At 45.8% G+C, this 27349-nt stretch overlaps 1 protein-coding gene across 1 annotated transcript in view; it reads left to right on the forward strand.

Annotated features, from left to right (window-relative positions):
- LOC126195364 (uncharacterized) overlaps window positions 1-27349 on the forward strand; it is a 75262-nt gene that overhangs the window by 8046 nt on the left and 39867 nt on the right. The window contains exons 2-4 of the mRNA XM_049933941.1: window positions 1177-1460; window positions 9250-9393; window positions 23316-23812. Coding sequence (XP_049789898.1) covers window positions 1206-1460; window positions 9250-9393; window positions 23316-23812 — 896 coding nt within the window. The 5' untranslated portion in view covers window positions 1177-1205. The remainder of the gene's footprint in view (window positions 1-1176; window positions 1461-9249; window positions 9394-23315; window positions 23813-27349) is intronic.

Below are 27349 nucleotides of genomic sequence, written 5' to 3' on the forward strand. Positions count from 1 at the left end.
CAAGTGTCTGGCGTAGTTGTTAGATGGTTACTGTTGCTACAATGGGAGGTTATCAAGATTTAAATGAGTTTTAACGTGGTATTATAGTCGGCGCACAAGCGATGGGCACAGCATCTCCGAGGTAGCGATGAAGAGGGAATTTTCCCGTATGACCATTTCACGAATGTTCCGTGAATATCACGAATCTGGTAAAATATCAAACCTCCGACATCACTGCAGCCAGGAAAAAATCATGCAAGAACGGGACCAATGACGCCTGAAGGGACTCGTTCAACGTGGCAGAAGCGCAACCCTTCCGCTGCAGATTTCAATGCTGGACAATCAACAAGTGTCAGCGTGCGAACCATTCAACGAAACATCATCGATTTGGGGTTTCGGTCCAAAGGCCAATTCGTATATACTTGGTGACTACACAACACAAAGCATTATGCCTCGCCTGGGCCCGTCAGCACCAACATTTGACTGTTGATGACTGGAAACATGTTGCCTGCTGGGAGGAGTCTCGTTTCAAATTGTAGCGAGCGGATGGACGTGTACAGGTATGATGACAACCTCATGAATCCATGGAGCCTGCATGTCAGCAAAGCGCTCTTCAAGCTGATGGATGCTCTGTAATGGCGTTGGGCGTGTGCAGGTGGAGTGATATGGGACCCTCGATACGTCTAGATACACGGCACTGACAAGTGACACAATACGTAAGCATCCTGTCTGATCAACTGTATCCATTCACGTCCATTGTGCATTCCAACAGAGTTGGGCAATTCCAGCAAGACAGTACGACACCCCATACGTCCAGAATTGCTACAGAGTTGCTCCAAGAACACTCTTCTGAGTTTAAACAATTGTGCTGGTCACCAAACCACCCAGACATGAACATTTTTCAGCATATCCATTTAACGTGCTGTTCAGAAGAGACCTCCACCCTCTTGTACTCTTACAGATTTATGGACAGCACTGCAGGATTCATGGTGTCAGTTTCCTCCAGCACTACTTCAGACATTAGCCGAGTCCATTGCAAGTCGTGTTGCGACACTTCTGCATGCTCGTGGAGCCCTACTCGATATTAGGCAGGAGTACAACTTTCTTTGGCTCTTCAGTGTGTAAGTTAGTGTATAAACTACAACAGTGATTACGGCGTCTCGTCTGCCACTTTACTGCACCCCTGTTCCATTGTAGATCCGTTGGCGGCCCTACTGGTGCTTGGGATGGCGGACACGGCTCGCCAGAGCCAAGAGCTGCTCGGTCCCAGCTCGGTGGCGCTGTCGTGGATTGGGATCTGGAGGCCCCCTGGCGGACGCAGGCCAGGCTTCCGGCTTCTGGGCGCCATCTTCATCGCCACCACCGATATCGTCATCAACTCTCTCGCTGTCGCCCAGATGCTCATCGACACGCCGACCGACCCCGAAATCTTCCGTGAGGTTTTCTTCATCTGCACCTGTAGCCTCTCGTGGTTTGTGAAGGTGAGCCAACCTAAGGGTATCTGCGCGCCAACTAATTTCCAACCTGCTGATCGCAGTGTGTTGTGTATTGTTGCACATTTGGAGTCCCTAGCTGAACACGCATGCAGTCAAGTGAGACGTGAGCAGGAGGTAGTGCGAAACTTTGTGACTACCTACCTCGCCGACCACAGGTGGCAAGATGCAGAGAGAACACAGTTAGTTTACGTTGGCAAAACGAGACTGCCGAGGAGTCGGAGAAGCTGATGGAACAACGGAGCTGTGGGAATGCAACGGTCAGCGTTGGGTGTGGGCGGATGCCACGCAGATATCGTTTTGCTGGGGGCATACAAAATAAATGGCTCCTGGCATCCAGGCAGGAATAGTGCAAGGGGGTTTCGATTATGACGATTCTAAAGCAGGGCATAAGAGTGATTTGTGCCACTCAGTGTCCCCAGAAATGCATTTGTGCTGGCATTTATTACTTCTGCCACAGACAGCCCCTGCCAGGCAGACTACACTCAAGACCCCTATGTACCATAAAACATACACAAGCACTGGCAGGCGCAACCAAGAGGAAAACAATTCTTCAAAACAAACAGAACTTGCTAGAGACTAATGCGAACCTTTTTCTACAGATGTCGCCTCACAGATACAGGGAAAGTTGGAGTACTCCACCGGCCTCCGCCGGCTTTATAAGGCCAGCGCAGCAGCAGTACAGCCAGTTCCTCGCCGAGCTAGGACCAACTCTGACGGACCTCACCGACAATCTTGATGAATGGTCATCTACAAGTTATTTTGTTTTTTTGTGTATGTAATTATTGTTCGAGAAGTGTAGCTCAGTTTCAATAAACGACATTATACTGAATGTTCTACAATACTGAGTATTCTACAGCATTAGTGTGTGAGAAGGATTTGAACTGTCAAAACACTGTGACGCCATGTTGCACATGTATTGGTACAGGAGTACTCAAATAGCAGTACTTGATTTGAATAGGCTTGATGACACTGTGGTGTGCTCTGATTATGTTACAACTCCAACTGAATCGAAAAGACACAGTGATGGGACATAGAGATAAGTTTTGTAATAGTATATCCTTGACTGTATGCTAGCTTGTTGTGTCAGTGTAGAATGTTTTATTTACATGTGTTGACTGCCTGGTGTGTGCTTAAGGCTTCGGTTGTAGTTGATTGTGATTGTATTTCCTGATAAGCTAGCATTGTGGTCCAGCATTATTTTTTCTCAGGGATAAATGCATGGTTATTGTCAATAACACATATAAGTTACTTGAATAGTAAGGCAAAGAGAGCATGGCCTCGCATTGCAGGTTGCCTACATCAGGAGCAAATATACATTCAGGGGCAAACCTGTTATTCTTTTTTGACTGACAGGACCTTAACCTATTGTTCTGCTAAGTGGGTTATGACCACCTGGGGAAAATCCGTCTTTCTGATTGACAGGTCCTTAGCCTATTGTTGGATTAATTGGTTTTCCATGTCACACCCTTCTCCTCCCCCCCCTGTCCCTCCTCCTCAGAATACTGCTTCCCCACCCCTTTGGGAACTCCCATCGACGATACTAGTATATTATACATATCAATTTGATTGTCTAATTAATTAAATCGATCAGTTAATTAACTCCTGCCACTATGGGGAACCTCCCAGACCTCCCCCTCCTCCTCCCCGACCTTGAAATATGTGGGACGAAGACTCAGATGATTGGTGATTTTGTGGTAGACCGACTGCAGTGTATAGCATATTGTTTATAAACAGTTTATAGAATACAAAGCGGTGTCTGGAATATACACTCCTGGAAATGGAAAAAAGAACACATTGACACCGGTGTGTCAGACCCACCATACTTGCTCCGGACACTGCGAGAGGGCTGTACAAGCAATGATCACACGCACGGCACAGCGGACACACCAGGAACCGCGGTGTTGGCCGTCGAATGGCGCTAGCTGCGCAGCATTTGTGCACCGCCGCCGTCAGTGTCAGCCAGTCTGCCGTGGCATACCGAGCTCCATCGCAGTCTTTAACACTGGTAGCATGCCGCGACAGCGTGGACGTGAACCGTATGTGCAGTTGACGGACTTTGAGCGAGGGCGTATAGTGGGCATGCGGGAGGCCGGGTGGACGTACCGCCGAATTGCTCAACACGTGGGGCGTGAGGTCTCCACAGTACATCGATGTTGTCGCCAGTGGTCGGCGGAAGGTGCACGTGCCCGTCGACCTGGGACCGGACCGCAGCGACGCACGGATGCACGCCAAGACCGTAGGATCCTACGCAGTGCCGTAGGGGACCGCACCGCCACTTCCCACCAAATTAGGGACACTGTTGCTCCTGGGGTATCGGCGAGGACCATTCGCAACCGTCTCCATGAAGCTGGGCTACGGTCCTGCACACCGTTAGGCCGTCTTCCGCTCACGCCCCAACATCGTGCAGCCCGCCTCCAGTGGTGTCGCGACAGGCGTGAATGGAGGGACGAATGGAGACGTGTCGTCTTCAGCGATGAGAGTCGCTTCTGCCTTGGTGCCAATGATGGTCGTATGCGTGTTTGGCACCGTGCAGGTGAGCGCCACAATCAGGACTGCATACGACCGAGGCACACAGGGCCAACACCCGGCATCATGGTGTGGGGAGCGATCTCCTACACTGGCCGTACACCACTGGTGATCGTCGAGGGGACACTGAATAGTGCACGGTACATCCAAACCGTCATCGAACCCATCGTTCTACCATTCCTAGACCGGCAAGGGAACTTGCTGTTCCAACAGGACAATGCACGTCCGCATGTATCCCGTGCCACCCAACGTGCTCTAGAAGGTGTAAGTCAACTACCCTGGCCAGCAAGATCTCCGGATCTGTCCCCCATTGAGCATGTTTGGGACTGGATGAAGCGTCGTCTCACGCGGTCTGCACGTCCAGCACGAACGCTGGTCCAACTGAGGCGCCAGGTGGATATGGCATGGCAAGCCGTTCCACAGGACTACATCCAGCATCTCTACGATCGTCTCCATGGGAGAATAGCAGCCTGCATTGCTGCGAAAGGTGGATATACACTGTACTAGTGCCGACATTGTGCATGCTCTGTTGCCTGTGTCTATGTGCCTGTGGTTCTGTCAGTGTGATCATGTGATGTATCTGACCCCAGGAATGTGTCAATAAAGTTTCCCCTTCCTGGGACAATGAATTCACGGTGTTCTTATTTCAATTTCCAGGAGTGTAGTTTATTTAGAGAACTTGTCTGGAAAGACATCGCTGTGTGTTGAGTATTTAAACAATTGCGGCGCTTTTTCCATTCCGAGCGGGTAAGGAACACGTAAATACACTGTCACAGACAGCCTAAACATATCTGCACCAATGTTGTTCGCGCTGTAAGAGGCCATTTTCAAGGCTCGTAGCGCATGTGATCCCAAAATCGCCTCACTATACCTGAAAGCAGTTAGATCTTGTTGATTAACCTGTAAAATTTCATAAATGGGTGTTCGAGTGGTCAACAGAATCCCTGCCCACAATATTAGAGATCTTCCTCGATATCGGTCTCTTTCCACAATGTTTGGGTCCTGAAATCGTGTTCCCCGTGCCCTCCAGATGCGAATCCAGCAAGAATCGCTCTCCAGACCAAGTAGGGAGTCATCTGTGAAAAGAACATTGACGCAGTGTTCAGTCGTCCACGAGGCAAGCTGACGTCTCCCCTCTAGACGTTCTCTTCTGTGAAGACGTGTCAGAGGCACACATACAGCAGATCGCCGATAGTAAAGGCCAGTCTGTCGAAGCCTTCTCTACACCATTTGCCTCGATACAACACGTCCAGAGGATGCTGCGAGGTCAGACGTCAGTTGCAGTGCAGTAGTAAGGCGGTACCGTCGTGCTCTTACGGCCAAATAACGGTCCACTCTTTCTGATGTCACATGAAGTCGGCCCTGTCCTGGTCTCCAGGATACAGTTTCGGTCTCTATACACTGTAGCCTCATCCGAGAAACAACAGAACGATTCACATTAAGCCATCCGGTCACATCAGTTTGCGATGTCCCTTCACAGCAGACAGCCTGTAGGCGTCTTCTCTCTGTCATACTGCATTGTCTGTGACTGTACGCAGCGATTGTGGGTGTGGGACTAACCTGCAAACATTACCCGCTTGATATGTGCCCTGACGTAACTGTTGGCGTGGTTGTCCGTTGATCCGAATGCCATATTCCGTGCAGAACACGATTGTAACGACATCTGTTGACAGTTTGTATGGTTATATCATTAATTGGACACAGGACGGGGAAATAGCAGTTTGTTGCTTTGGTTTTGGACCCCTGTGTGAATATATACTACTCGCCATTAAAATTTCTACACCACGAAGATGACTTGCTACAGACGCGAAATTTAGCCGACAGGAAGAAGATGCTGTGATATGCAGATGAGTAGTTCTTCAGAGAATTCACACAAGGTTGACGCCGGTGGCGACACCTACAACGTGCTGACATGAGGAAACTTTCCAACCGATTTCTCATACACAAAGACCAGCTGACCGGCGTTGCCTGGTGAAACTATGTTGTGGTGCCTCGTGTAAGGAAGAGAAATGCGTACCATCACGTTTCCGACTTCGATAAAGGTCGGATTTTAGCCTATCACGATTGCTGTTTATCGTATCGCGTTGGTCGAGATCCAATGACTATTAGCAGAATATGGAATCTGTGGGTTCAGGAGGGTAATACGGAACGCTGTGCTGGATCCCAGCGGCCTCTCATCACTAACAGTCGAGATGACAGGCATCTTATCCGCATGGCTGTAACGGATCGTGCAGCCACGTCTCGATCCCTGAGGCAACAGATGGGGACGTTTTCAAGACAACAACCATCTGCACGAACAGTTCGACGACGATTGCAGCAGCATGGACTATCAGTTCGCAGACCATGGCTGCGGTTACCCTTGACGCTGCATCACAGACAGGAGCGCCTGCGATGGTGTACTCAACGTCGAACCTGAGTGCACGAATGGCAAAACGTCATTTTTTCGGATGAAACCAGGTTCTGTTTAGAGCATCATGATGGTCGCATCCGTATTTGGCGACATCGCGGTGAACGCACATTGGAAGCGTGTATTCGTCATCGCCATACTGGCGTATCACCCGGCGTGATGGTATGGGGTGCCATTGGTTACACGTCTCGGTCACCTCTTGTTCGCACTGACGGCACTTTGAACATTGGACGGTAGATTTCAGATGTGTTACGACCCGTGGCCCTACCCTACATTCGATCCCTGCGAAACCCTACATTTCAGCAGGATAATGCACGACCGCATGTTGCAGGTCCTGTACGCGCCTTTCCGGATACAGGAAACGTTTGACTGCTGCCCTGGCCAGTACATTCTCCAGATCTCTCACCAACTGAAAACTTCTGGTTGATGGTGGCCGAGCAACTGGCTTGTCACAATACGCCAGTCACTACTCTTGATGAACTGTGGTATCGTGTTGAAGCTGCATGGGCAGCTGTACCTGTACGCGCCACCCAAGCTCTGTTTGACTCAAAGCCCAGGCGTTTCAAGGCCGTTATTACGGCCAGAGGTGGTTGTTCTGGGTACTGATTTCTAAGGATTATGCACCCGAATTGCGTGAAAATATAATCACATCTCAGTTCTGGTATAATATATTTGTCCAATGAATACCCGTTTATCATCTGCATTTCTTCTTGGTGTAGCAATTTTAATGGCCAGTAGTGTATAATGTATGGATCCTGTCATTCTATGGAACCAGCCCGGTTCGAAACTGGGACATCTGTTAGTGTTTTTACTTTGCGTTAAGAACTTATCTTGGAAACGACGTCGTTACCCATCCTTTAGTTACACGTCCGTGTGGTTGTTGTTCTCCTCTGGGACTGATCCATTGCGAACCATGGACCGTAATTTTGTGTTTTTAATTTATATAACGAAACTGTCTTTGTACTTCACACTTTTATCGTTGCTCTATTGTGAAAACTGCTCTGACGTTATCTTGGTACTGTTGTAACTACTGCTGGTTGTCTGTGGTTGTCTGGTGTTTCTCTTTTAGTGTTTTTATTTTATATTATATTTCAGTATACACGCTCGTGGTAGCGTTTAAGATGTTAATTTTTATTTTTAGATGGCTGCTTCCGATCTTATAAGAAATCACCTTCCTGTGGAGTAGAATACAACTTAATGGCTTAGTTACGATCGGAACGGGCACTAAAATAGAATAATTTAGTCACAAAGTGCATCTGGTACACCCTTGATGACTGCAGGAACCGTTGACGTGGAGCAGGTCCATCTGTGCAGGCGTCGAGAATATTGCTAAATACGGCTCGCCTGCCGGAGGTTAAAATAGCTGTAGCCCCGCCCATTGTCTCTTGGATAACGTTACTGGTAGGCAGTGGCCGTGAGAACTGGTTATATTGTACGAAGAACATGTAGTAAGAATCTAGTCCTTGAGAAAACGCCGAAGAAGTTTCGATGTTAAAAGACGACGAAATAAACAGTCACCACCCAATGACAGTGCTCATTTAAACGTGAGCTGCCTTCTGGTAAACGTAAATGTGCCAAAGACAGTCGGTAGGTCATCAGCTTGATAACTAAGGAGACGATATACGTTACACCATTACTCAAAGATATTATGAATTTCCATGGCAAGAGGGACACCAGCTACTAACTAAGGCAATGACGTGGAATGCGTAAGTACCGTCAGCTGTCAACACGGGTGCGTGTGTACTGAAATAAATTGTAATATGTTCCTGAAGTTCGCTGTCAAAAATGGCAACTGCATTCGGATTAACACAAAATATTTATAATAAGAAATCACGTTCTAATTTCTGTAAACTAGGGCATTACAGCACTGTAATAACACCTGATTGTGTTTACGGAGCAGAAACTTTAATTTTAAACAGAAAGAGGGATACTGAAGAAATTCAAAAGAAAGAAAGATTATTAGGAAAATATTAGACCCCAAAATTACCGATGAAGAAACTTATAGGCCGAGAAGGAATAAGGAAATAGAAGAATGCATTGTCATACATGGTGACATGAGAAAATGAAGATTTAAATTTTATGGGAACATTAAAAGAATGTCATCCACTAGGTTCACAAAACAAACGGCAGAATTCTACAAAGACAGACCTAGCCAATTAAATGAATCGCTGAAATTAACGATGATCTTAAAATAGCCGGTATTGCTCAGGCAGGCTTTATAGATTCAGACAAAAGATATGTATTTGGATAGTCGGTCAGAGGGAAATTAGAAATCGGATTAGAACACCTTGGTCTGATGAGAGAAAGAGACTTCATTCTGAAAGGATGAAACAAATTTGGACACTAAGGAAGGCAAGCCATCAAACACGACATCCATTGATTGTACCTCGCGTGGTCCTGTTGGACCGATACGTCAATAGTATTGATAATATTCCTGGGACAACACCCCGAAAAAAGTTTGTATTTTATATTAAGAACTTACATTTGTACATCGAACCACTTTTGTTATTCTACTGTAGAAATTGTAATTACATTATTATGGCACTATTCGTTTCCCAAAGCCACAAATAAAAAACTTTAGTTTTTTTAAATAAAAAAAATATATATAAATCACAACGGCGTCTAGACAAACGGCCGTGTGCTCAAACAAAACCGAGTCCCGAGCCACCTCGGAGCTCTTTTCAGTCGGTCGTGTCACACACTGGCCACACTCAGACCCTTATTGCTTCTAGCTAATGCATCATATTTGAAGACTGCTTGTATTCTTCCATCTATTTATTGCAGACTGGTTATAATTGCTAGTGTTTAGATATTATCTAATACGCCGTATTATGTTGGCAGTTGGTGTCGTTTTTGGTGCAATGGAGGCGACTGCAGCGAATGGTGTTGAGTCTGCTGGATGCGAAGATACGGTTTCCCGACAATGGAACAGGCGTCCGGGAGAGATACACCAGGACCGCCTACAGCGTCTGGAGGTGGTGGCAGGTCAGTGCTGACAAACGTTAGTAGTCAGTATCCGGCCAGAGGCGCGACAGCAGTATCAGGTGATAGCGGTGTGCCCCCACACACAGATGGTAGCTGCATCGCGGACACAAGGTATAAAAGGGAAACACATCGGCGGAGCTATCATTTGTACTCATGTGATTAATGTAAAAAGGTCTCCTACATGATTATGGGAGCAAGACCGGAATTAACAGGCTTAACGTGGAATGCTAGTTGCAGCTAAACGCAGGGGACATTCCATTTCGGAAATGGTTAAAAAAAAAAAAAAAAGCACTCCGTCTTCAGGCCGAAAGTGGCCCATCGGGACCATCCGACCGCCGTGTCATCCTCAGATGAGAACGCGGATAGGAGGGGATTGTGGTCAGCACACCGCTCTCCCGTTCGTTGTGATGGTTTTCTTTGACCGGAGCCGCTACTATTCGGTCGAGTAGCTCCTCAATTGGCATCACGAGGCTGAGTACACCCCGAAAAATGGCAACAGCGCATGGCAGCTGGGTGGTCACCCATCCAAGTGCCTGCCACGCCCGACAGCGCTTAACTTCGTTGGTCTCACGGGAACCGGTGTATCCACTGCGGCAAGGCCGTTGCCGGGAAATCGTTAGGTAACTCAATATTCCGAGAGCCACAGTGTCAACAGTACAGTGTCTCGAGAATACTAAATTCCAGGCTTTACCTCTCACAACGGACAACGCGGTGACTGGTGGCCTTCACTTAAGGACGGAGTGCAGAGATGTTTGAGTAGTTGTCATTGCTAACAGACAAACAGCTCTGAGTGACACAACCACAGAAATCAATGTGGGGCATAGAATGAAAGTATCCCTTAGGACAGTGCATCGGAATTTGGTCTTAATGAGCTGTGGCAGTAGACGACCGGCTCGAGTACATTTGCTAGCAGCACTACATTGTCTGTAGTGCCTCTCCCGGTCATATCGGCTCGACCATAGAGGACTGGAAAACTGTGATATGATCAGATGAGTCCCGACTTCAGTTGGTAAGAGCTGGTGGTATGGTTCGAATGTGGCGCAGTCCCCACAAAGTCATGGACCAATGTTGTCAACAAGTCACTGTGCAAGCTGATGGTGGCTCCATAATGTTGTGGTATGGTGTGAACCGATCATTGAATGGAAATGGTTGTTTTCGGCTACTTGTAGACAATACGCAGCCATTCATGGATTTCGCTTTCCCAAACAGCGATGGAATTTTTATGGATGACAATGCCACGTGCCACCGGACCACAACTGTTAGCAATTGATTTGAAGAACGTTCTGGACGATTCGAGCTACTGATTTGGTCATCCACATCGCCCGACATGAGTCCCATTGAACATTTATGGAACATAATCAAGAGATCAGTTCGTGCACAAAATTCTGCACTGGAAAAGTTTAGCAGTTATGGACGGCTATAGAGGCAGAACGGCTCAGTATTTCTGTAGAGGACTTCCAACGACTTGCGGAGTCCCTGCCATGTCGAGTTGCTGCACTACACCGGGGTAAAGGAGGTCCGAAATGAGATTAGGAGGGGCCCCGTGACTTCCGTCACCTCACTGTACCACTACAATCGTAGACGGCTACACGAAAACAGCAACACATCTCGATTCCTCACTGTGTCATTCTGCTTTTTGCGGGAGTCCAAATAATGATGCGAGCCATATATGATAAATTTAGTGGACTACGATGTCGACAGTGTGAAATAGGGAACTTCGTGTTGGACCATGGATCGCATGCGGATGGCCGAAGTGGTTATGATTACAGCTCAGTATAAGCTGGACATCAGGGTTCGAGTCCCAGTACAGCATAAATTTCCCTGTGTCACTGTAGGGTCGTGGATCTATGAGGTGCGACAATAAAGTAATGAGATTGATTTTCTTTGCAAGATGTGGCAATCCTGCAGGCTTGCGTAGGCACAATATGTTTGACCTTGGTCTATAAGCTGCTTCCAGTCCAAGTAGCACATCGATGCAACTACCCAGTCATGCTGTAATCACTTAACACGAGTTTGTGTCTCTAGTAACGGAAATGGTACAGCATAAAATTGCGCAACGGTATGCCATTTCCTTTTGTGTTTAACTGGGTAAAAACGTGACGACAACTTACGATAAGCTTCAGAAGGCTTTTGGAGAGGAGGTTACGTCAAGAGCTCAAGTTTTTCGTTGCCATAACACGTTTAGTGAAGGCAGAACGATTGTTGAAGATGAAGACTGCAGTGGACGACCATCAACCTCACGGACGGATGTCAACTTGGCCAGGGTGCGTGAACTCGTACAATTTGATCAAAGATTATCCGTGAAAATGATTGCAGAAGAACTGAACATCAGTCAAGAAACGGTTCGTCTAATAATAACTGGAGATCTTGGTATGAGAATGTGCCATCTCATACTGCTCTGTCAGTATAGTAATTTTTCACATCAAAACAAATTTCAGTACTACCACAGCCACCTTATTCACCAGATATCGCCCTGTGCGACTTTTCTCTATTTCAAAGAGTCAAAACGGCGGCCAAAGGACACCATTTTCAAGATGTCCAAAAAGCTGTAACGAGGGTCTTGGAGGACTTTACAGAAGACGACTTCCAGAAATGTTACCATCAATGGCAGAAGCGCTGGAAAAAGTGTGTGCAATCAGAAGGGGACTACTTTGAAGGAGATAACGCTAAACTTGACTAAAACGGTAAGCAACATTTTTTTTCACATCAGTCTCATTACTTCATTGTCGCACCTCGTATACCTATACAGCTGACGGCGAAGAATTCGCTGTCAGCGAATTAACTTCGAAGTGTTTCTTATAGCGGTGGATCATCAACAGTGTCACCTCTTTGAGACATGCATATCACAAACAAAGGCAGGCTCATGACGATAACAGACACCTAGATTCTTAGATATCTCGTTATCCCTAATATGGGAATCCAAGTGATATACCGACCATTGGGTGCATTTTAAAGATGTACACTGTGCGACATATGGAAGTACGGATAACTGCAGTGGTTAAGGCAACCGCTCGCAGTAGGTGGGACATCCGGGTTTGAGTTCCGGTGCGTCACAACTTTTCAAATTTCACTACTGGATAATAGATCTATACGTAATACAGTTGTTGTCAAGGCATCGCAGACAGTGTCTTAATTTGAAAAAAAATCTTTTTCACATAGCAGGGGAGATACTTCTCACGGCATTCCGAGGTGTTTTTGTCTTTAACTGACTGCCTTTCGCACAGAATTCCCAGAAGGCGAGTTTTCGGCGAAAAAGAAAGTTCCCTTGAAGTTTGTTTGGCTCGGGGCCCATACTCGTCACGCCACGTTAACTATTTCTGGGAAACCTGTCCTGGGTGTGGGTATCTCAGAGCGCGTAACATTGTGTGAAACTGGCAGGAAGGCACCTGGCCATTGCCGACATTGAAAACAGCGGTGAAAGCGCCAACCACCTGCCTTTAGCATCGCTCCAGCTTGCAGTGTTTCCTATAAAAGTCGTCCTGGAGCCCCCAAGGCGGTCTTCTTAACATTGGGCAACTGATTTTGCTCATGTGGCTCGGCTGTTCGTACACTCTTCTAAGCAAAAGAGAAAATTACACTACTGGCCATTAAAATTGCTACACCAAGAAGAAATGCAGATGATAAACGGATATTCATTGGACAAATATATTATACTAGAACTGACATGTGATTACATTTTCACGCAATTTGGGTGCATAGATACTTAGAAATCAGTACCCAGAACAACCACCTCTGGCCGTATTAACGGCCTTGATACGCCGGGGCATTGAGTCAAACAGAGCTTGGATGGTGTGTACATGTACAGCTGCCCATGCAGCTTCAACACGATACCACACTTCATCAAGAGTAGTGGCTGGCGTATTGTGATGAGCCAGTTGCTCGGCCGCCATTGACCAGACGTTTTCAGTTGGTGAGAGATCTGGAGAATGTACTGGCCAGGGCAGCAGTCGAACATTTTATGTATCCAGAAAGGACCCTAAAGGACCTGCAACATGCGGTCGTGGATTATCCTGTTGAAAGGTAGGCTTTCGCAGGGATCGAATGAAGGGTAGAGCCACGGGTCGTAACACATCTGAAATGTAACGTCCACTGCGAACAAGAGGTGACCGAGACGTGTAACCACACCGGGTGATACGCCAGTATGGCGATGACGAATACACGCTTCCAATGTGCGTTCACCGCGATGTCGCCAAACACGGATGCGAACATCATGATTCTGTAAACAGAACTGGATTCATCCGAAAAAATGACGTTTTGCCATTCGTGCACCCAGGTTCCTCGTTGAGTACACCATCGCAGGCGCTCCTGTCTGTGATGCAGCGTCAAGGGCAACCGCAGCCATGGTTTCCGAGCTGATAGTCCATGCTACTGTAAAGGTCGTCGAACTGTTCGTGTAGATTGTTGTTGTCTTGTAAACGTCCCCAGCTGTTGACTCAGGGATCGAGACGTGGCTGCACAGTCTGTTACAGCCATGCGGATAAGATGCCTGTCATCTCGACTGCTAGTGATACGAGGCCGTTGGGATCCAGCACGGCGTTCCATATTACCCTCATGTCCCACCGATTCCAAATTCTGCTAACGGTCATTGGATCTCGACGAACGCGCGCAGTAATGTCGCGATACGATAAACCGCAATCGCGATAGGCTACAATCCGACCTTTAGCAAAGCGGAAATGTGATTGTACGCATTTCTCCTCCTTACACGAGGCATCACAACAACGTTTCACCAGGCAACGCCGGTCAACTGCTGTTTGTGTATGAGAAATCGGTTGGAAACTTTCCTCATGTCAGCACGTTGTAGGTGTCGCCACCGGCGCCAACCGTGTGTCAATGCTATGAAGAACTAATCATTTGCGTACCACAGCATCTTCTTCCTGTCGGTTAAATTTCGCGTCTGTAGCACGTCATCTTCGCGGTGTAGCAATTTTAATGGCCAGTAGTGTACAAGCAAAATATCCACCAGTAAAGAGAAGTAATTAATATAGAGGTAGATTTATTTCTCACAATCGCCGGTGTTATTCACTGCAGTCATTAGTTATTTATTAAATGACGGGAATTAAGTTCAGACAGTAATGAATGCAAATCAAATTATGATTAGCACATGAGCCGCACCTGCACGGCAACAGACTGCAGTTTATCAATATCTTCATTCTTTCGCGTCGTAAGAATGATTGTTCGGAAACTTCCGTTTTAGGTCTAATTTCCCGTTGCGGTCGTTTTGCGAGATGTAAGTGGTAATAAACATGTTGCCTGACACGTAATGTCTCTAATTTTCAACAGTAAACCTCCGTAACACACAACGCCTCTCACAGCACCTGCTACAAAAAAATGGCTCTGAGCACTATGGAACTTAACTGCTGAAGTCATCAGTCCCCTAGAACTTAGAACTACTTAAACCGAACTAACCTAAGGACATCACACACATCCATGCCCGAGGCAGGATTCGAACCTGCGTCCGTAGCGGTCGCACGGTTCCAGACTGTAGCGCCTAGAACCGTTCGGCTACTCCGGCCGGCGCACCTGTTACAGGAGATGCTCTGAGTAACAGATTATGTGCATATCACTAGCTTTGTATCTTCTATTAACGTAGCCTTGTTACGCGCCCACGCTGTAAAGCAATACTCGCAAAGAAGTCGATCGAACAAGTGCTTCCTTCGTGGATGGAATATATCTTCTTAAGATTCATCCAAACAAATACGGCCCCTCGGCATATGAATTTCGTTTATGAAGTCCTTCCACTTTCGATCGCTCCTGAGGATACTCCTAGAAATTAAATACTGTTTCCACTAGTAGCGTTAATCGTACAGTACAGGATTTGTTCACCTTTGTATATGCAGTACGCTATATTTGTTTACACTAAGTCTCTGTAACAATCGCGTATCCTCTGGAATTGGCTACGGTCTTCTGGTGTTACTGTCACCTTGGGGATAACGGCATCGACCACGAACAGCCTGCTTCTGCATCTTAACAGACACTCCGCAAGCCACTGAACAGTGTATGGCGAAGGGTAAATCGGAACAGTATCAATGAATTGTTTTCTTATTCCATTCGCAGGTACTGATAGAGTGAAAAGTGACTTTCTATATGCCTCTGCAAGTGCCATAACCTCTCTTACCTCATTCTTCGAAACGCTACGTCAGGTATACGATGATGGAGACATAATGTTATCACAGCATTCGTTTAAAGTTGTTGTTGTTGTGGTCTTCAGTCCTGAGACTGGATTGATGCAGCTCTCCATGCTACTCTATCCTGTGCAAGCTTCTTCATCTCCCAGTACTTACTGCAACCTACATCCTTCTGAATCTGCTTAGTGTATTCATCTCTTGGTCTCCCTCTACGATTTTTACCCTCCACGCTGCCCTCCAATGCTAAATTTGTGATCCCTTGATGCCTTAGAACATGCCCTACCAACCGGTCCCTTCTTCTTGTCAACTTGTGCCTCAAACTCCTCTCCTCCCCTATTCTACTCAGTACCTCCTCATTAGTTACGTAATCCACCCACCTAATCTTCAGCATTCTTCTGTAGCACCACATTTCGAAAACTTCTATTCTCTTCTTGTCCAAACAATTTATCGTCCATGTTTCACTTCCATACATGGTTACACTCCATACAAATACTTTCAGAAACGACTTCCTGATACTTAAATCAATACTCGATGTCAACAAATTCCTCTTCTTCAGAAACGCTTTCCCTGCCATTGCCAGTGTACATTTTACATTCTCTCTATTTCGACCACCATCTGTTATTTTGCTCCCCAAATAGCAAAACTCCTTTACTACTTTAAGTGGCTCATTTCCTAATCTAATTCCCTCAGCATCATCCGACTTAATTCGACTACATTCCATTATCCTCGTTTTTTTTTTGTTGGTGTTCATCTTATATCCTCCTTTCAAGACACTGTCCATTCCGTTCAACTGCTCTTCCAAGTCCTTTGCTGTCTCTGACAGAATTACAATGTCATCGGCGAACCTCTGATTTCGTCTCCATGGATTTTAATACCTACTCCGAATTTTTCTTTTGTTTCCTTCACTGCTTGCTCAATATACAGATTGAATAACATCGAGGAGAGGCTACAACCCTGTGTCACTCCCTTCCCAACCACTGCTTCCCTTTCATGCCCCTCGACTCTTATAACTGCCATCTGGTTTCTGTACAAATTGTAAATAGCCTTTCGCTCCCTGTATTTTATCCCCACCACCTTTAGAAATTGAAAGTGTGTATTCCAGTCGACATTGTCAAAAGCTTTCTCTAAGTCTACAAATGCTAGAAACGTAGGTTTGCCTTTCCTTAATCTTTCTTCTAAGATAAGGTTAATATTGCCTCACGTGTTCCGACATTTCTACGGAATCCAAACTGATCCTCCCCGAGGTCCGCCTCTACCAGTTTTTCCATTCGTCTGAAAAGAATTCGCGTTAGTATATTGCAGCTGTGACTTATTAAACTATTAGTTCGGTAATTTTCACATCTGTCAACACCTGCCTTTTTTGGGATTGGAATTATTATATGCTTCTTGAAGTCTGAGGGTATTTCGCCTGTCTCATACATCTTGCTCACCAGATGGTAGAGTTTTGTCATGACTGGCTCTCCCAAGGCTATCAGTAGTTCCAATGGAATGTTGTCTACTCCCGGGGCCTTGTTTCGACTCAGGTCTTTCAGTGCTCTGTCAAACTCTTCACGCAGTATTGTATCTCGCATTTCATGTTCATCTACATCCTCTTCCATTTCCATAATAATGTCCTCAAGTACAGTGCCCTTGTATAGACCCTCTATATACTCCTTCCACCTTTCTGCTTTCCCTTCTTTGCTTAGAATTGGGTAACCATCTGAGCTCTTGATGTTCATAGAAGTGGCTCTCTTTTCTCCAAAGGTCTCTAATTTTCCTGTAGGCAGTATCTCTCTTACCCCTAGTGAGATAAGCCTCTCAATCCTTACATTTGTCCTCTAGCCACCCTGCTTAGCCATTTTGCACTTCCTGTCGATCTCATTTTTTCCTTTTTGCCTGCTTCATTTACTGCATTTTTATATTTTCTCCTTTCATCAATTAAATTCAATATTTCTTCTGTTACCCAAGAATTTCTACTAGCCCTCTTCTCCTTACCTACTTGATCGTCTGCTGGGATCACTGCTTCATCCCTCAGAGCTACCCATTCTTCTTCTACTGTATTTCTCTCCCCCATTCCTGTCAATTGTTCCCTTATGCTCTATTAAAGTACTTTCTTGAAATTTACCCTCTAGTGTTTCGAGAAAAATACGTCGGATTTTTTACAGGGATTCCCCAAGCTTCTCTGTTAAATTTTTCGAGTGGGGTGTACTAACTTTATATGACCCTTTCTGCATTACGCCGCTTCCAGCACTATTCAGTGGATCACTTAGATAGATGCAGCTACTTCGCAGACCAAACAAAACCAACCACAGCAAAGGGATTTTATCAGTAGTAGTGTTTTGTAGACCACGTCTTTTGCGTAGCAGTTACAATTCCTAAAGTGTCCGACTACTAGTAAAAGTGCGGAATCTGCTTTTCTTACATTCTGTTATGTAGTCATTCCTCATTAGGCAGTTACTGTTTCCAGTGATTTCTCTGCAACAATGTAACAGAAGAGTACTGGATTTTTCTTCAATGTATGCACTATGCTACATTTATTTACATCCAGTATCAACTTCCAGTCTCTCTGCCAATCTTCGATCCTCTGCAATTCGCTACAGTCAGCCGGTACTCTATTTCGCTTATCTGTGACCAGCCTTAGCATACTACAATAACAAACTGCCTATTGGTTTCTGTCGCGGGTTCTTCGGCCGACGTTCATCTATTGATTTTTCTGACGTTTCGCCAGCACGAGTGGCTGGCATTGTCAAAGCTTCACCCTCCATTGCCGGTGGTGAACTGGAGCCGAGCTCGCGGCCGCAGACTATATGTGCCTGGCGCGCCAACGTCCGAGGGCTTCTCCGCGGTCATTCCCGGTGCGGTTCTCCTCTTGCTACCCGCAACGGTCGTTCGCTGCAGTACGGGAAGCCAGGATCCGTTTACCTTAAGGCTTTCCTCTTTCTTGTTGAAACTGTTCGCGTGTTTTTGTATTTCTACAGCTTCTCTGAACAAGCGCGTGTGATAGTGCTTCTCTACAGCCAGAACTTCCGCGTCGGCGAATTTTATTACGTGGTCGGTCTCATTCAGTGCGTGCTCTGCCACGGCCGATTTCTCCACCTGCCCCAACCTGCAATGTCGCTTATGCTCTTTGATCCTGGTGTTAATTGATCGTCCAGTCATTCCAACATAAACTTTTCCGCATGTGCAAGGTATACGGTATATTCACGACATTGCAAGTGGGTCTTTTTTCTCCTTCGCCGATCTAATACACGCTTTGATCTTCCTTGTCGGTTTGAAAATCGTCTTTACGCCATGTTTGTGCAATATACGGCCGATTCTGTCCGTCACTCTGGGAATGTATGGCAGAAAGGCCGTACACGACATTTCTTTTTCTGGTTCCTTACTTCGCCGAGTGTTTGGCTCTGTTACACTTCTAATGTAATTTGTGGAGCACCCATTGCTCCACGGAAGTTCTGGCTGTACAGAAGCACTATCACACGCGCTTGTTCAGAGAAGCTGTAGAAATACAAAAACACGCGAACAGTTTCAACAAGAAAGAGGAAAGCCTTAAGGTAAACGGATCCTGGCTTCCCGTACTGCAGCGAACGACCGTCGCAGGTAGCAAGAGGAGAACCGCACCGGAAATGACCGCGGAGAAGCCCTCGGACGTTGGCGCGCCAGGTACATATAGTCTGCGGCCGCGAGCTCGGCTCCAGTTCACCACCGGCAATGGAGGGTGAAGCTTGGACAATGCCAGCCACTCGTGCTGGCGAAACGTCAGAAAAATCATTAGATGAACGTCGGCCGAAGAACCCGCGACAGAAGCCAATAGGCAGTTTGTCAACAAGTGGCCGCGAAAGCCTTAACAATTTTATACTACAATAAGCAACCTGCATGTGTCTTGTAGACATATCATTACTTTCATATAGATAGAAATTGCTTACAAAACATTACTAAAGGTATAAATGTCGTGTGACTAGGGCCTCCCGTTGGGTAGACCGTTCGCCGTGTACAAGTCTTTCGATTTGACGCCACTTCGGCGACTTGCGCGTCGATGGGGATGAAATGATTATGAGGACAACACAACACCCAATCCCTGAGCGAAGAAACTCTCCAACCCAGCCGGGAATCGAACCCGGGCCCTTAGGATTGACATTCTGTCGCGCTGACCACTCAGCTACCGGGGGCGGACATTACTAAGGGTAAAACCGCTTTACGTGATTGGTTGTGGCTGCCATGCAAGCAGCTGCATTCACGTAAATGATCCACTGGATAGTCTTTATAGTTCCATGATGCAGTGAGGCTCATATCAGACTGTTAGATTCCTTTCTTAAAAGCGACAGAAAAGCTCGTGGAATTGCTGGAAAAAAAGATTTCGGCAAATACCTATTCGGTGGATTTAAATAAACTGCTTTAAAGGAATACTGTGATACCATTGAGCCACCACCGTCGTATGTCTGACGTACCATTCTTGAGAATGAGATAAGGGAGGTTAAAGCATGTACAGAGACATACAGACAACTATTTTCTTCCTGTACCAGTACATGAGAGTGGAATATCAGAAAAAAACCAGAACACTTTTATTACGTACCCTCTGCCATGCACCGTACACCGTGGAGTATGTGCTTAGTTTTGTAGTTGTAGGCTGTTCGTGGACGGTGTTGTTTCCTGTAAGCATCAGAAAACTATAGTGAGGTGCAGAGGATCAACGACTGGCACCGAGACAGAATGTAAACAAATGTGACGTACTGCACATAGGGAGAAGAAGAAATCCTGCACTTTACGACTCACAATATGGTTGAAACAATGACTGCCACATTATAAGTAAGAGTAATCGTCAGGAGCGACCTAAAGTGGTCTGAATTTGTAAGCGAAAAGCCTATGCCATGGGCTCAGATTCGTTTGGTTGAATCATAATGAAATATAATCCACCCACGAAAGAACAGGGTTACAGAACACTTGTTCAACCGACTTCTTTGCGAAAATTGCTTGTCTGCTTGGAACCATTACCAGGTCACGTTAATAGATCCAAAGTTAACGACATACACACAATTATTTATTTAGGGGGTCTCCTGTAGTAGATTCTGCGAGAGAAGCGTTCTGCATCATGGAGACGACTTACTTTTGAAAATCCGATAGAGTATGTTCCAAGCAACACAGTACTTCTTCCCACATACATCCCACACCAGGAAATAAGAGCTAATACGGAGGTTTACCGCATATCATTCCTTCCACGCAAAGGGCGTGCGGGCACGTGGTTGTGTGGCTGTGTGGTGCAGGTGCCCTCAAACACATATTGTAAGGAGGTATGCGGGTGTTACACATCTGATTTTCGGTACAACCTTTGTATAGACACTAGAATCGACAAGAGAAAGCTTTATGGAGCTTCCAGTGTTACAATATGCACATTTGTTTAGTTCCTAACTACTGCAAAAGTAAAGAATTATTTTGTGACTCCGTGTTATCTTTTACACATAAGTAAATGTAATCCTTTCTTCCATGTTTCTTGAGGAATAACGTATAGTTAATATGATTTGTAATGAAATCTCCTATTGTGTGCACGTGCACTGTCAGAGGAGATGTACGCTACTGTATCTGAAATCCGATATAAAAGGAAATCATATAGGCCATTACGCTACAAAAATGGCTCAAATGGCTCTGAGCACTGTGGGACTTAACTTCTGAGGTCATCAGTCCCCTAGAACTAAGAACTACTTCAACCTAACTAACCTAAGGACATCACATACATCCATGCCCGAGGCAGGATTCGAACCTGCGACCGTAGCGGTCGCAGATTCCAGTCTGTAGCGCCTAGAACCGCTCGGCCACCATTCCGCTACCAAACAGCACATGAACAAAATGTATATATTAAAACCGTAAATCTTTACATACTGTTAAAGCATCTTTGCACTGTGTGTGAAGAACCTCGTAAGAAGATACTTTAAGACTAAGTAATGCTCATCTCAGACGTGATACTAAACAATGTCTATTTATTAGTAACCTAAATTTCTGTACAATCCCCTATTAACTACAGGATATGCTCTAAATAGAATTGTGTAATTTCTGTTATAGATCTCATTCAGTTTTGTACCTCGTCACCCTCTGTCGGTCAGTGAATGCAATAACAATTATTATTACAGTTTAAAAATCTATGTATGCGTCTGTGCAGAAGAAACTTGGTGGGTTTGCTGCCGTGCAACTGCTAGTTGTAATATGTAAGCCTGTGAGGACAGTGCTACAGATTTATTGTGCTTAAATAATGTGTAAACATAACACTACATGACGTAAGAACATTTTGTCAAAGAGGATTATGTTCCGTTGTAAGTGGGAGATGACACCATTTATTGGTACTTTGACAGAGGCATTCTACGAGCATTGTGATTTATACACTCAGATACATTGCAGAAGTCGATCATACACAAGGAAGTAGACGTTTCTGTGCAAGTATTTCATCCTCTTAACGTTTGTGACTGAAATGTGTGTAATTCTTTGTACAGGGATACCGAGCTAGAAGTAGTACATATCTGAGGGTGCTGGGATGTTAGTAACATCTTATTCTTGGGAAGCACTGAGATGGATAAGAGACCAGTTAAAAAATTACAGCGCGTTGAAGACTGGCGACCGCTACCTATATGTTGTGTCTCTAATGGCCTTCATGAAAGAGATTTATCTTTTCCTGCTGGCGCTGGGTGGGACGGAACTTAACGCCTGTTTATCAAGATGAGTGGCAAAAGCCCTCTGCACGCACTCACTCGCACTGACAGTTGCGTAGCTGTGTATGTAGCAGGAGGACAATTGTTGCAGTGGTAGCGCACCATGGTGTGATGTGTTGCCTATATGGCCAGCATCAGCACAGCATGGGTGCCACAGGAAGCCTTTCGGGCACTTTGTTTGTTTACAATACAGATGTCGTCACTGTTCCTGTTCTAACCCAGTGGTGGTGGTAACATCACAAATGGGCTGCCAGCAGTGCGGGCCAAATTATTGAAATGTGGAAGCAAGGGAGACCAGTGTGATTCTGTGATGTCCTGCAGTGTGTCATTTAATATGTACATTTCTGGACAAACGTCCCTGCACATATAGACGTTTTCAGTTTCCTGCTTTCTTAGACATCCCCAGTAACGTCATGGTGTCAAACTCCTCTTAAGTAGCCATGTTTGATTGAGATGTCATAGTGTGTGATAAATTTTATTAATTAAGACAAGGATATCTTGGAAAAGCATCCAACGAGTGTATTGAATCATGAAGTGTAGCCATTAAGGTAAGGGTGATGGAAGATATAAAAGCTAGCATGTTACGATTTTAGCAGACAGAGTACGTTCTAAGTGATAGTGATGAAGATAAGATTGACATCTAGCAGCTATACTGAGTCATAAATTTGATATCAATGACATAAATATAGAGACACTCATGTTTTGATTGCAGCTTACATCCTGGTTTAATAAACTGTCGCCATTATGATAAGACAGCCATAGTGGGACATAGATTTCTAGCCATTAAGATTGAAAATCTGGCAACCATGCCGGCTGGGTCACTACCTGCAGTCAGTAGTGTAATGCTTCATCCCCAACTTTTTAATCTCCCATCAGAACCTCACTCCAGTGCTGTAGAAGATAGGGGCACGTTGGATCCGGAAGGTCACCTTCATCCTGTCTATTTGGGATTTCTGGCAGCCATGCAGTCTGTGCCAGCTTGCACTGCGTCCCCATACGACAGATTGGGTACATTTCGAGAGCTGGCACTAGACGTTAGGTTTACAAAACAGTGGAGAATTCGACAGAACTATGTCAGACTTCTTGTACTGGATCTGAAGTTGAAAAGTGAACCTCTGTGTTTCAGGCAATGCCAGCGGTGACGGTGGTGCTGTGGATGGGAGACCCACTCATGCAGACCCTCATATCGCCACCAGCCGAGAACGGCACCAGGCCACTCATCGTCTGGATTCCCGTAGAATTGCAACATTCGCCTGCCTACGAAATAACCTACGCCATCGAGGCGTTCTGCGTAGGATGTGTTTCGGAGACGAGCATCCTGCTAGACATATTTCTGATAATTCTCTTAGTCTATGCAGCAGGTGAAATAGCTGTTCTGAATGAGAATATCGCTGGAATGAGGCTTTCGAATACTCGTGAGCGAGAAAAAGTAGAGCCAGACAAGGGGGTACAAGCTCTAGAAAGGAGTATTGATGAAGTGGGCATATCACAAACAGCCTACGTGTTCAGCGAGGACAGTTCAGATAGTAAGCGCAATCTTTTCGTTCTGGATAGAAATGACACGTACAGGAAACTACACAGCAGTTTAGTGAAGAACATACGACATCATGAAGTTATTCTAACGTAAGTATCTGTTTCATTTAAGGTCTAAAATATATTGTAACATTTGTGACAACTCACTCATATAAACCATACAAAATGACTGAAACCCAGTTGTGTAACATGCATAATTGTAAACATATCTGGTGGGGGTGAGGGAGGGGGGTGGGGAGAAGGTGGGGGGACGAGCAGTGCTGAAAATGTTAGCCTTCTTAAAATCACGAGTATTTAATGCTTAGATGTTGTGTATCAGGTATTCGAGATGTTGCTTCTTAACCCTGTTCAGATGTTCAAGGTGGCTCTCCTAAGGTCATCAAGTCTGCGTTGATGCTTTCTGCAAGCAAGTGTTAACCGGTCACAAGCTGGATCAATCTGGCTGTTATCTGCAGAGGTCACAGCCAACTCCATTTAGTGGGTTACTTCCTTTTTGTGGAAAGCATTCGCTTGGTGAGCATGGTGTGCTTTATCGTGTTTTATCGCCTAAATACGGTCTGCAGGACTGGACAAATGCATACAGAATCATGTTGTGATACTGTACTGCATCTTAAAATACCCTCAACATCCTACAAGGTTGGCTCCGTATTCTACGACTACGATCCGGCGACACGCAAAAGAAATGGTTCAAATGGCTCTGAGCACTATGGGACTTAACTCCTGTGGTCATCAGTCCCCTAGAACTTAGAACTACTTAAACCTAACTAACCTAAGGACATCACACACATCCATGCCCAAGGCAGGATTCGAACCTGCGCCCGTAGTGGTCGCGCGGTTCCAGACTGTAGCGCCTAGAACCGCTCAGCCACTCCGGCCTGCGGCGACACGCAAACCTTGCATTCTCCAGTGGTGAGAACCCAACGCCATCAATCCAGCTTATATTTCCGGGGTTTTCTTGTACACCTCTTATGCGAACGATGGTTCTGTGGATTCACAAAGACACCTAGGAACCCAATTGACCGTGGAGCCTGCTGGGTACTGGCTGGCGCGTTACAGCCCGAGAAAACCAACGAGTAATTCTGTCACATTCTGTTAGGGTTACCTGCGAGTATTAGTCGGCGGGTAGCAAACAACTACTGGCAAACACTACAAGACAGGTACATAGCGTTGTTGCAGTGTGTGCAAATTTTATATTTGTGTCCTCATCTCGTTCCAAATGATCTCTTAACACTCTAAAAGCAAGCCATTCGGTCAGTATATGGAGGACAGGGATTTCAGCCATATGAGGGCTTTCCCACATTGGTAGCCATAGGCTGCACAAACTAGAACCGGAACAAAGATGGTACAGAGAATTGAGACGCGTATCACTGTCATTTGCTGGTCGTACCGACTGAGATACTGCTGTGTTCATTGAAATATTTTGCCCTGCAATTCTACACCCCTTATGCGCTGCTGTAAACTGGACTAGAGAACTGAAGGGGTAAGAGATTCAAGGTGTTGTGCAGGAACTTCAAGTTCTGACAAGGGAACCTCCCCATCGCACCCCCCTCAGATTTAGTTATAAGTTGGCACAGTGGATAGGCCTTGAAAAACTGAACACAGATCAATTGAGAAAACAGGAAGAAGTTGTGTGGAACTGTGAAAAAATAAGCAAAATATACAAACTGAGTAGTTCATGGGAAGATATGCAACATCAAGGACGCTCGGAGTGCTGGAGCGCTGTGGTCTCGTGGTAACGTGAGCAGCTGCGGAACGAAAAGTCCTTGTTTCAAATCTTCCATCGAGTGAAAAATTTAATTTTTTATTTTCAGTTTATGTGACAAACTCTTATGTTTTCATCACTTTTTTGGGAGTGATTATCACATCTACAAGAAAACCAAAATCGGGCAAGGTAGAAGAATCTTTTTACCCATTCGCCAAGTGTACAAGTTAGGTGGGTCGACAACATATTCCTGTCATCTGACGCACATGCCGTCACCAGTGTCGTATCGAATATATCAGATGTGTTTTCCTGTGGAGGAATCGGTTGACCTATGACCTTGCGATCAAATGTTTTCGGTTCCCATTGGAGAGGCACGTCCTTTCGTCTACTAATCGCAAAGTTTTGCGATGCGGTCGCAAAACACAGACACTAAACTTATTACAGTGAACAAAGACGTCAATGAACGAACGGACAGATAATAACTATGCAAAAATAAAGAAAATAAAATTTTCACTCGAGGGAATACTTGAACCAAGGACCTCTCGCTCAGCAGCTGCTCACGCTACCACGGGACCACGACGTTCCTGAGCTCATTTTATCCATGATGTTACCTATGCGACCCGTGGACTACTCGGTTTGTATATTTTGCTTATTTTTTCACAGTTCCACACAACTTCCTCCTGTTTTCTCAATTGATCTATGTTCACTTTATCAAGGCCTATCCACTGTGCCAACTTATAACTAAATCTGAGGGGGGTGCGATGGGGAGGTTCACTTGTGAGCAGGTAGAAAGTGCTAAATAAACTGGTATAGGCACGCATGTTTAAGTTCAGAAATATGTAAACAGGCGGAAAATGGTGCTGCGGTCAGCAACGTCTATATAAGACGACAAATCTCTGGCGCTGCTGTTAAATCGGTTACTGCTGCTGGTGTTATAGTCGGCGCACGAGCGATGGGACACATCATTTCCGAGGTAGCGATGAAGTGGGGATTTTCCCGTACGACCACTTCAAGAGTGTACCGTGAACATGAGGAATTCGGTAAAATACGAAATCTCCAACATCGCTGCGGCCGGAAAAGGATCCTGCAAGAACAGGACCAACGACAACTGAAGAGAATCGTTCAACATGACAGAAGTGCAACCCTTCCGCAAATTGCTACAGATTTAAATGCTGGACCACCAACAGATGTCAGCGTGCGAAGCATTCAGCGGAACATCATCGATATGGGCGTTCGTAGCCGAAGACCTATTGGTGTACCGAAGATGACTACACGACACAAAGTTTTAGGCCCAGCCTGGGTCCGTGAACATCGACATTGGCCTGTTCATGACTGGAAACGTATTGCCTGGCCGGACGAGTGTCATTTCAAACTGTATCGAGCGGAAGGACGTGTACTGGTACGAAGACAACCTCATGAATCCATTGACCCTGCATGTCCGCAGGGGATTCTTCAAACTGGTGGAGGCTCTGTAATGGTGTGAAGCGTGTCCAGTTGGAGTGGTACGGGACCCCTGATACGTCTAAATACGATTCTGACAGGTGACACGTACGTAAGCATCCTGTCTGATCACCTGCATCCATTCATCTCAACTGTGCATTCCGAGGGACGTGGGCAATTCCAGCAGGACAACACGAGACTCCACACGTCCAGAATTGCTACAAAGTGGCTCCAGAAACACTCTTCTGTGTTTAAATACTTCCGCTGGCCACCAAACTCCCCAGGCATGAACATTATTGAGCATAGCTAGGATGCCTTACAACGTGTTGTTCAGAAGAGACCCCTCCATCACTACTCCAGACATTAGTCGAGTCCATGTCACGCCGTGTTGCGGCACTTTTGCGTGCTCGCGAGGGGTCCTACACGATATTAGGTGGATGTACGAGTTTCTTTGGATCTTGAGTGTAGTTACAAAGCTTTGTTGG

This window comes from Schistocerca nitens, chromosome 7 (assembly GCF_023898315.1).
Source record: "Schistocerca nitens isolate TAMUIC-IGC-003100 chromosome 7, iqSchNite1.1, whole genome shotgun sequence".
Classification (NCBI taxonomy): Eukaryota; Metazoa; Arthropoda; class Insecta; order Orthoptera; family Acrididae; genus Schistocerca; species Schistocerca nitens.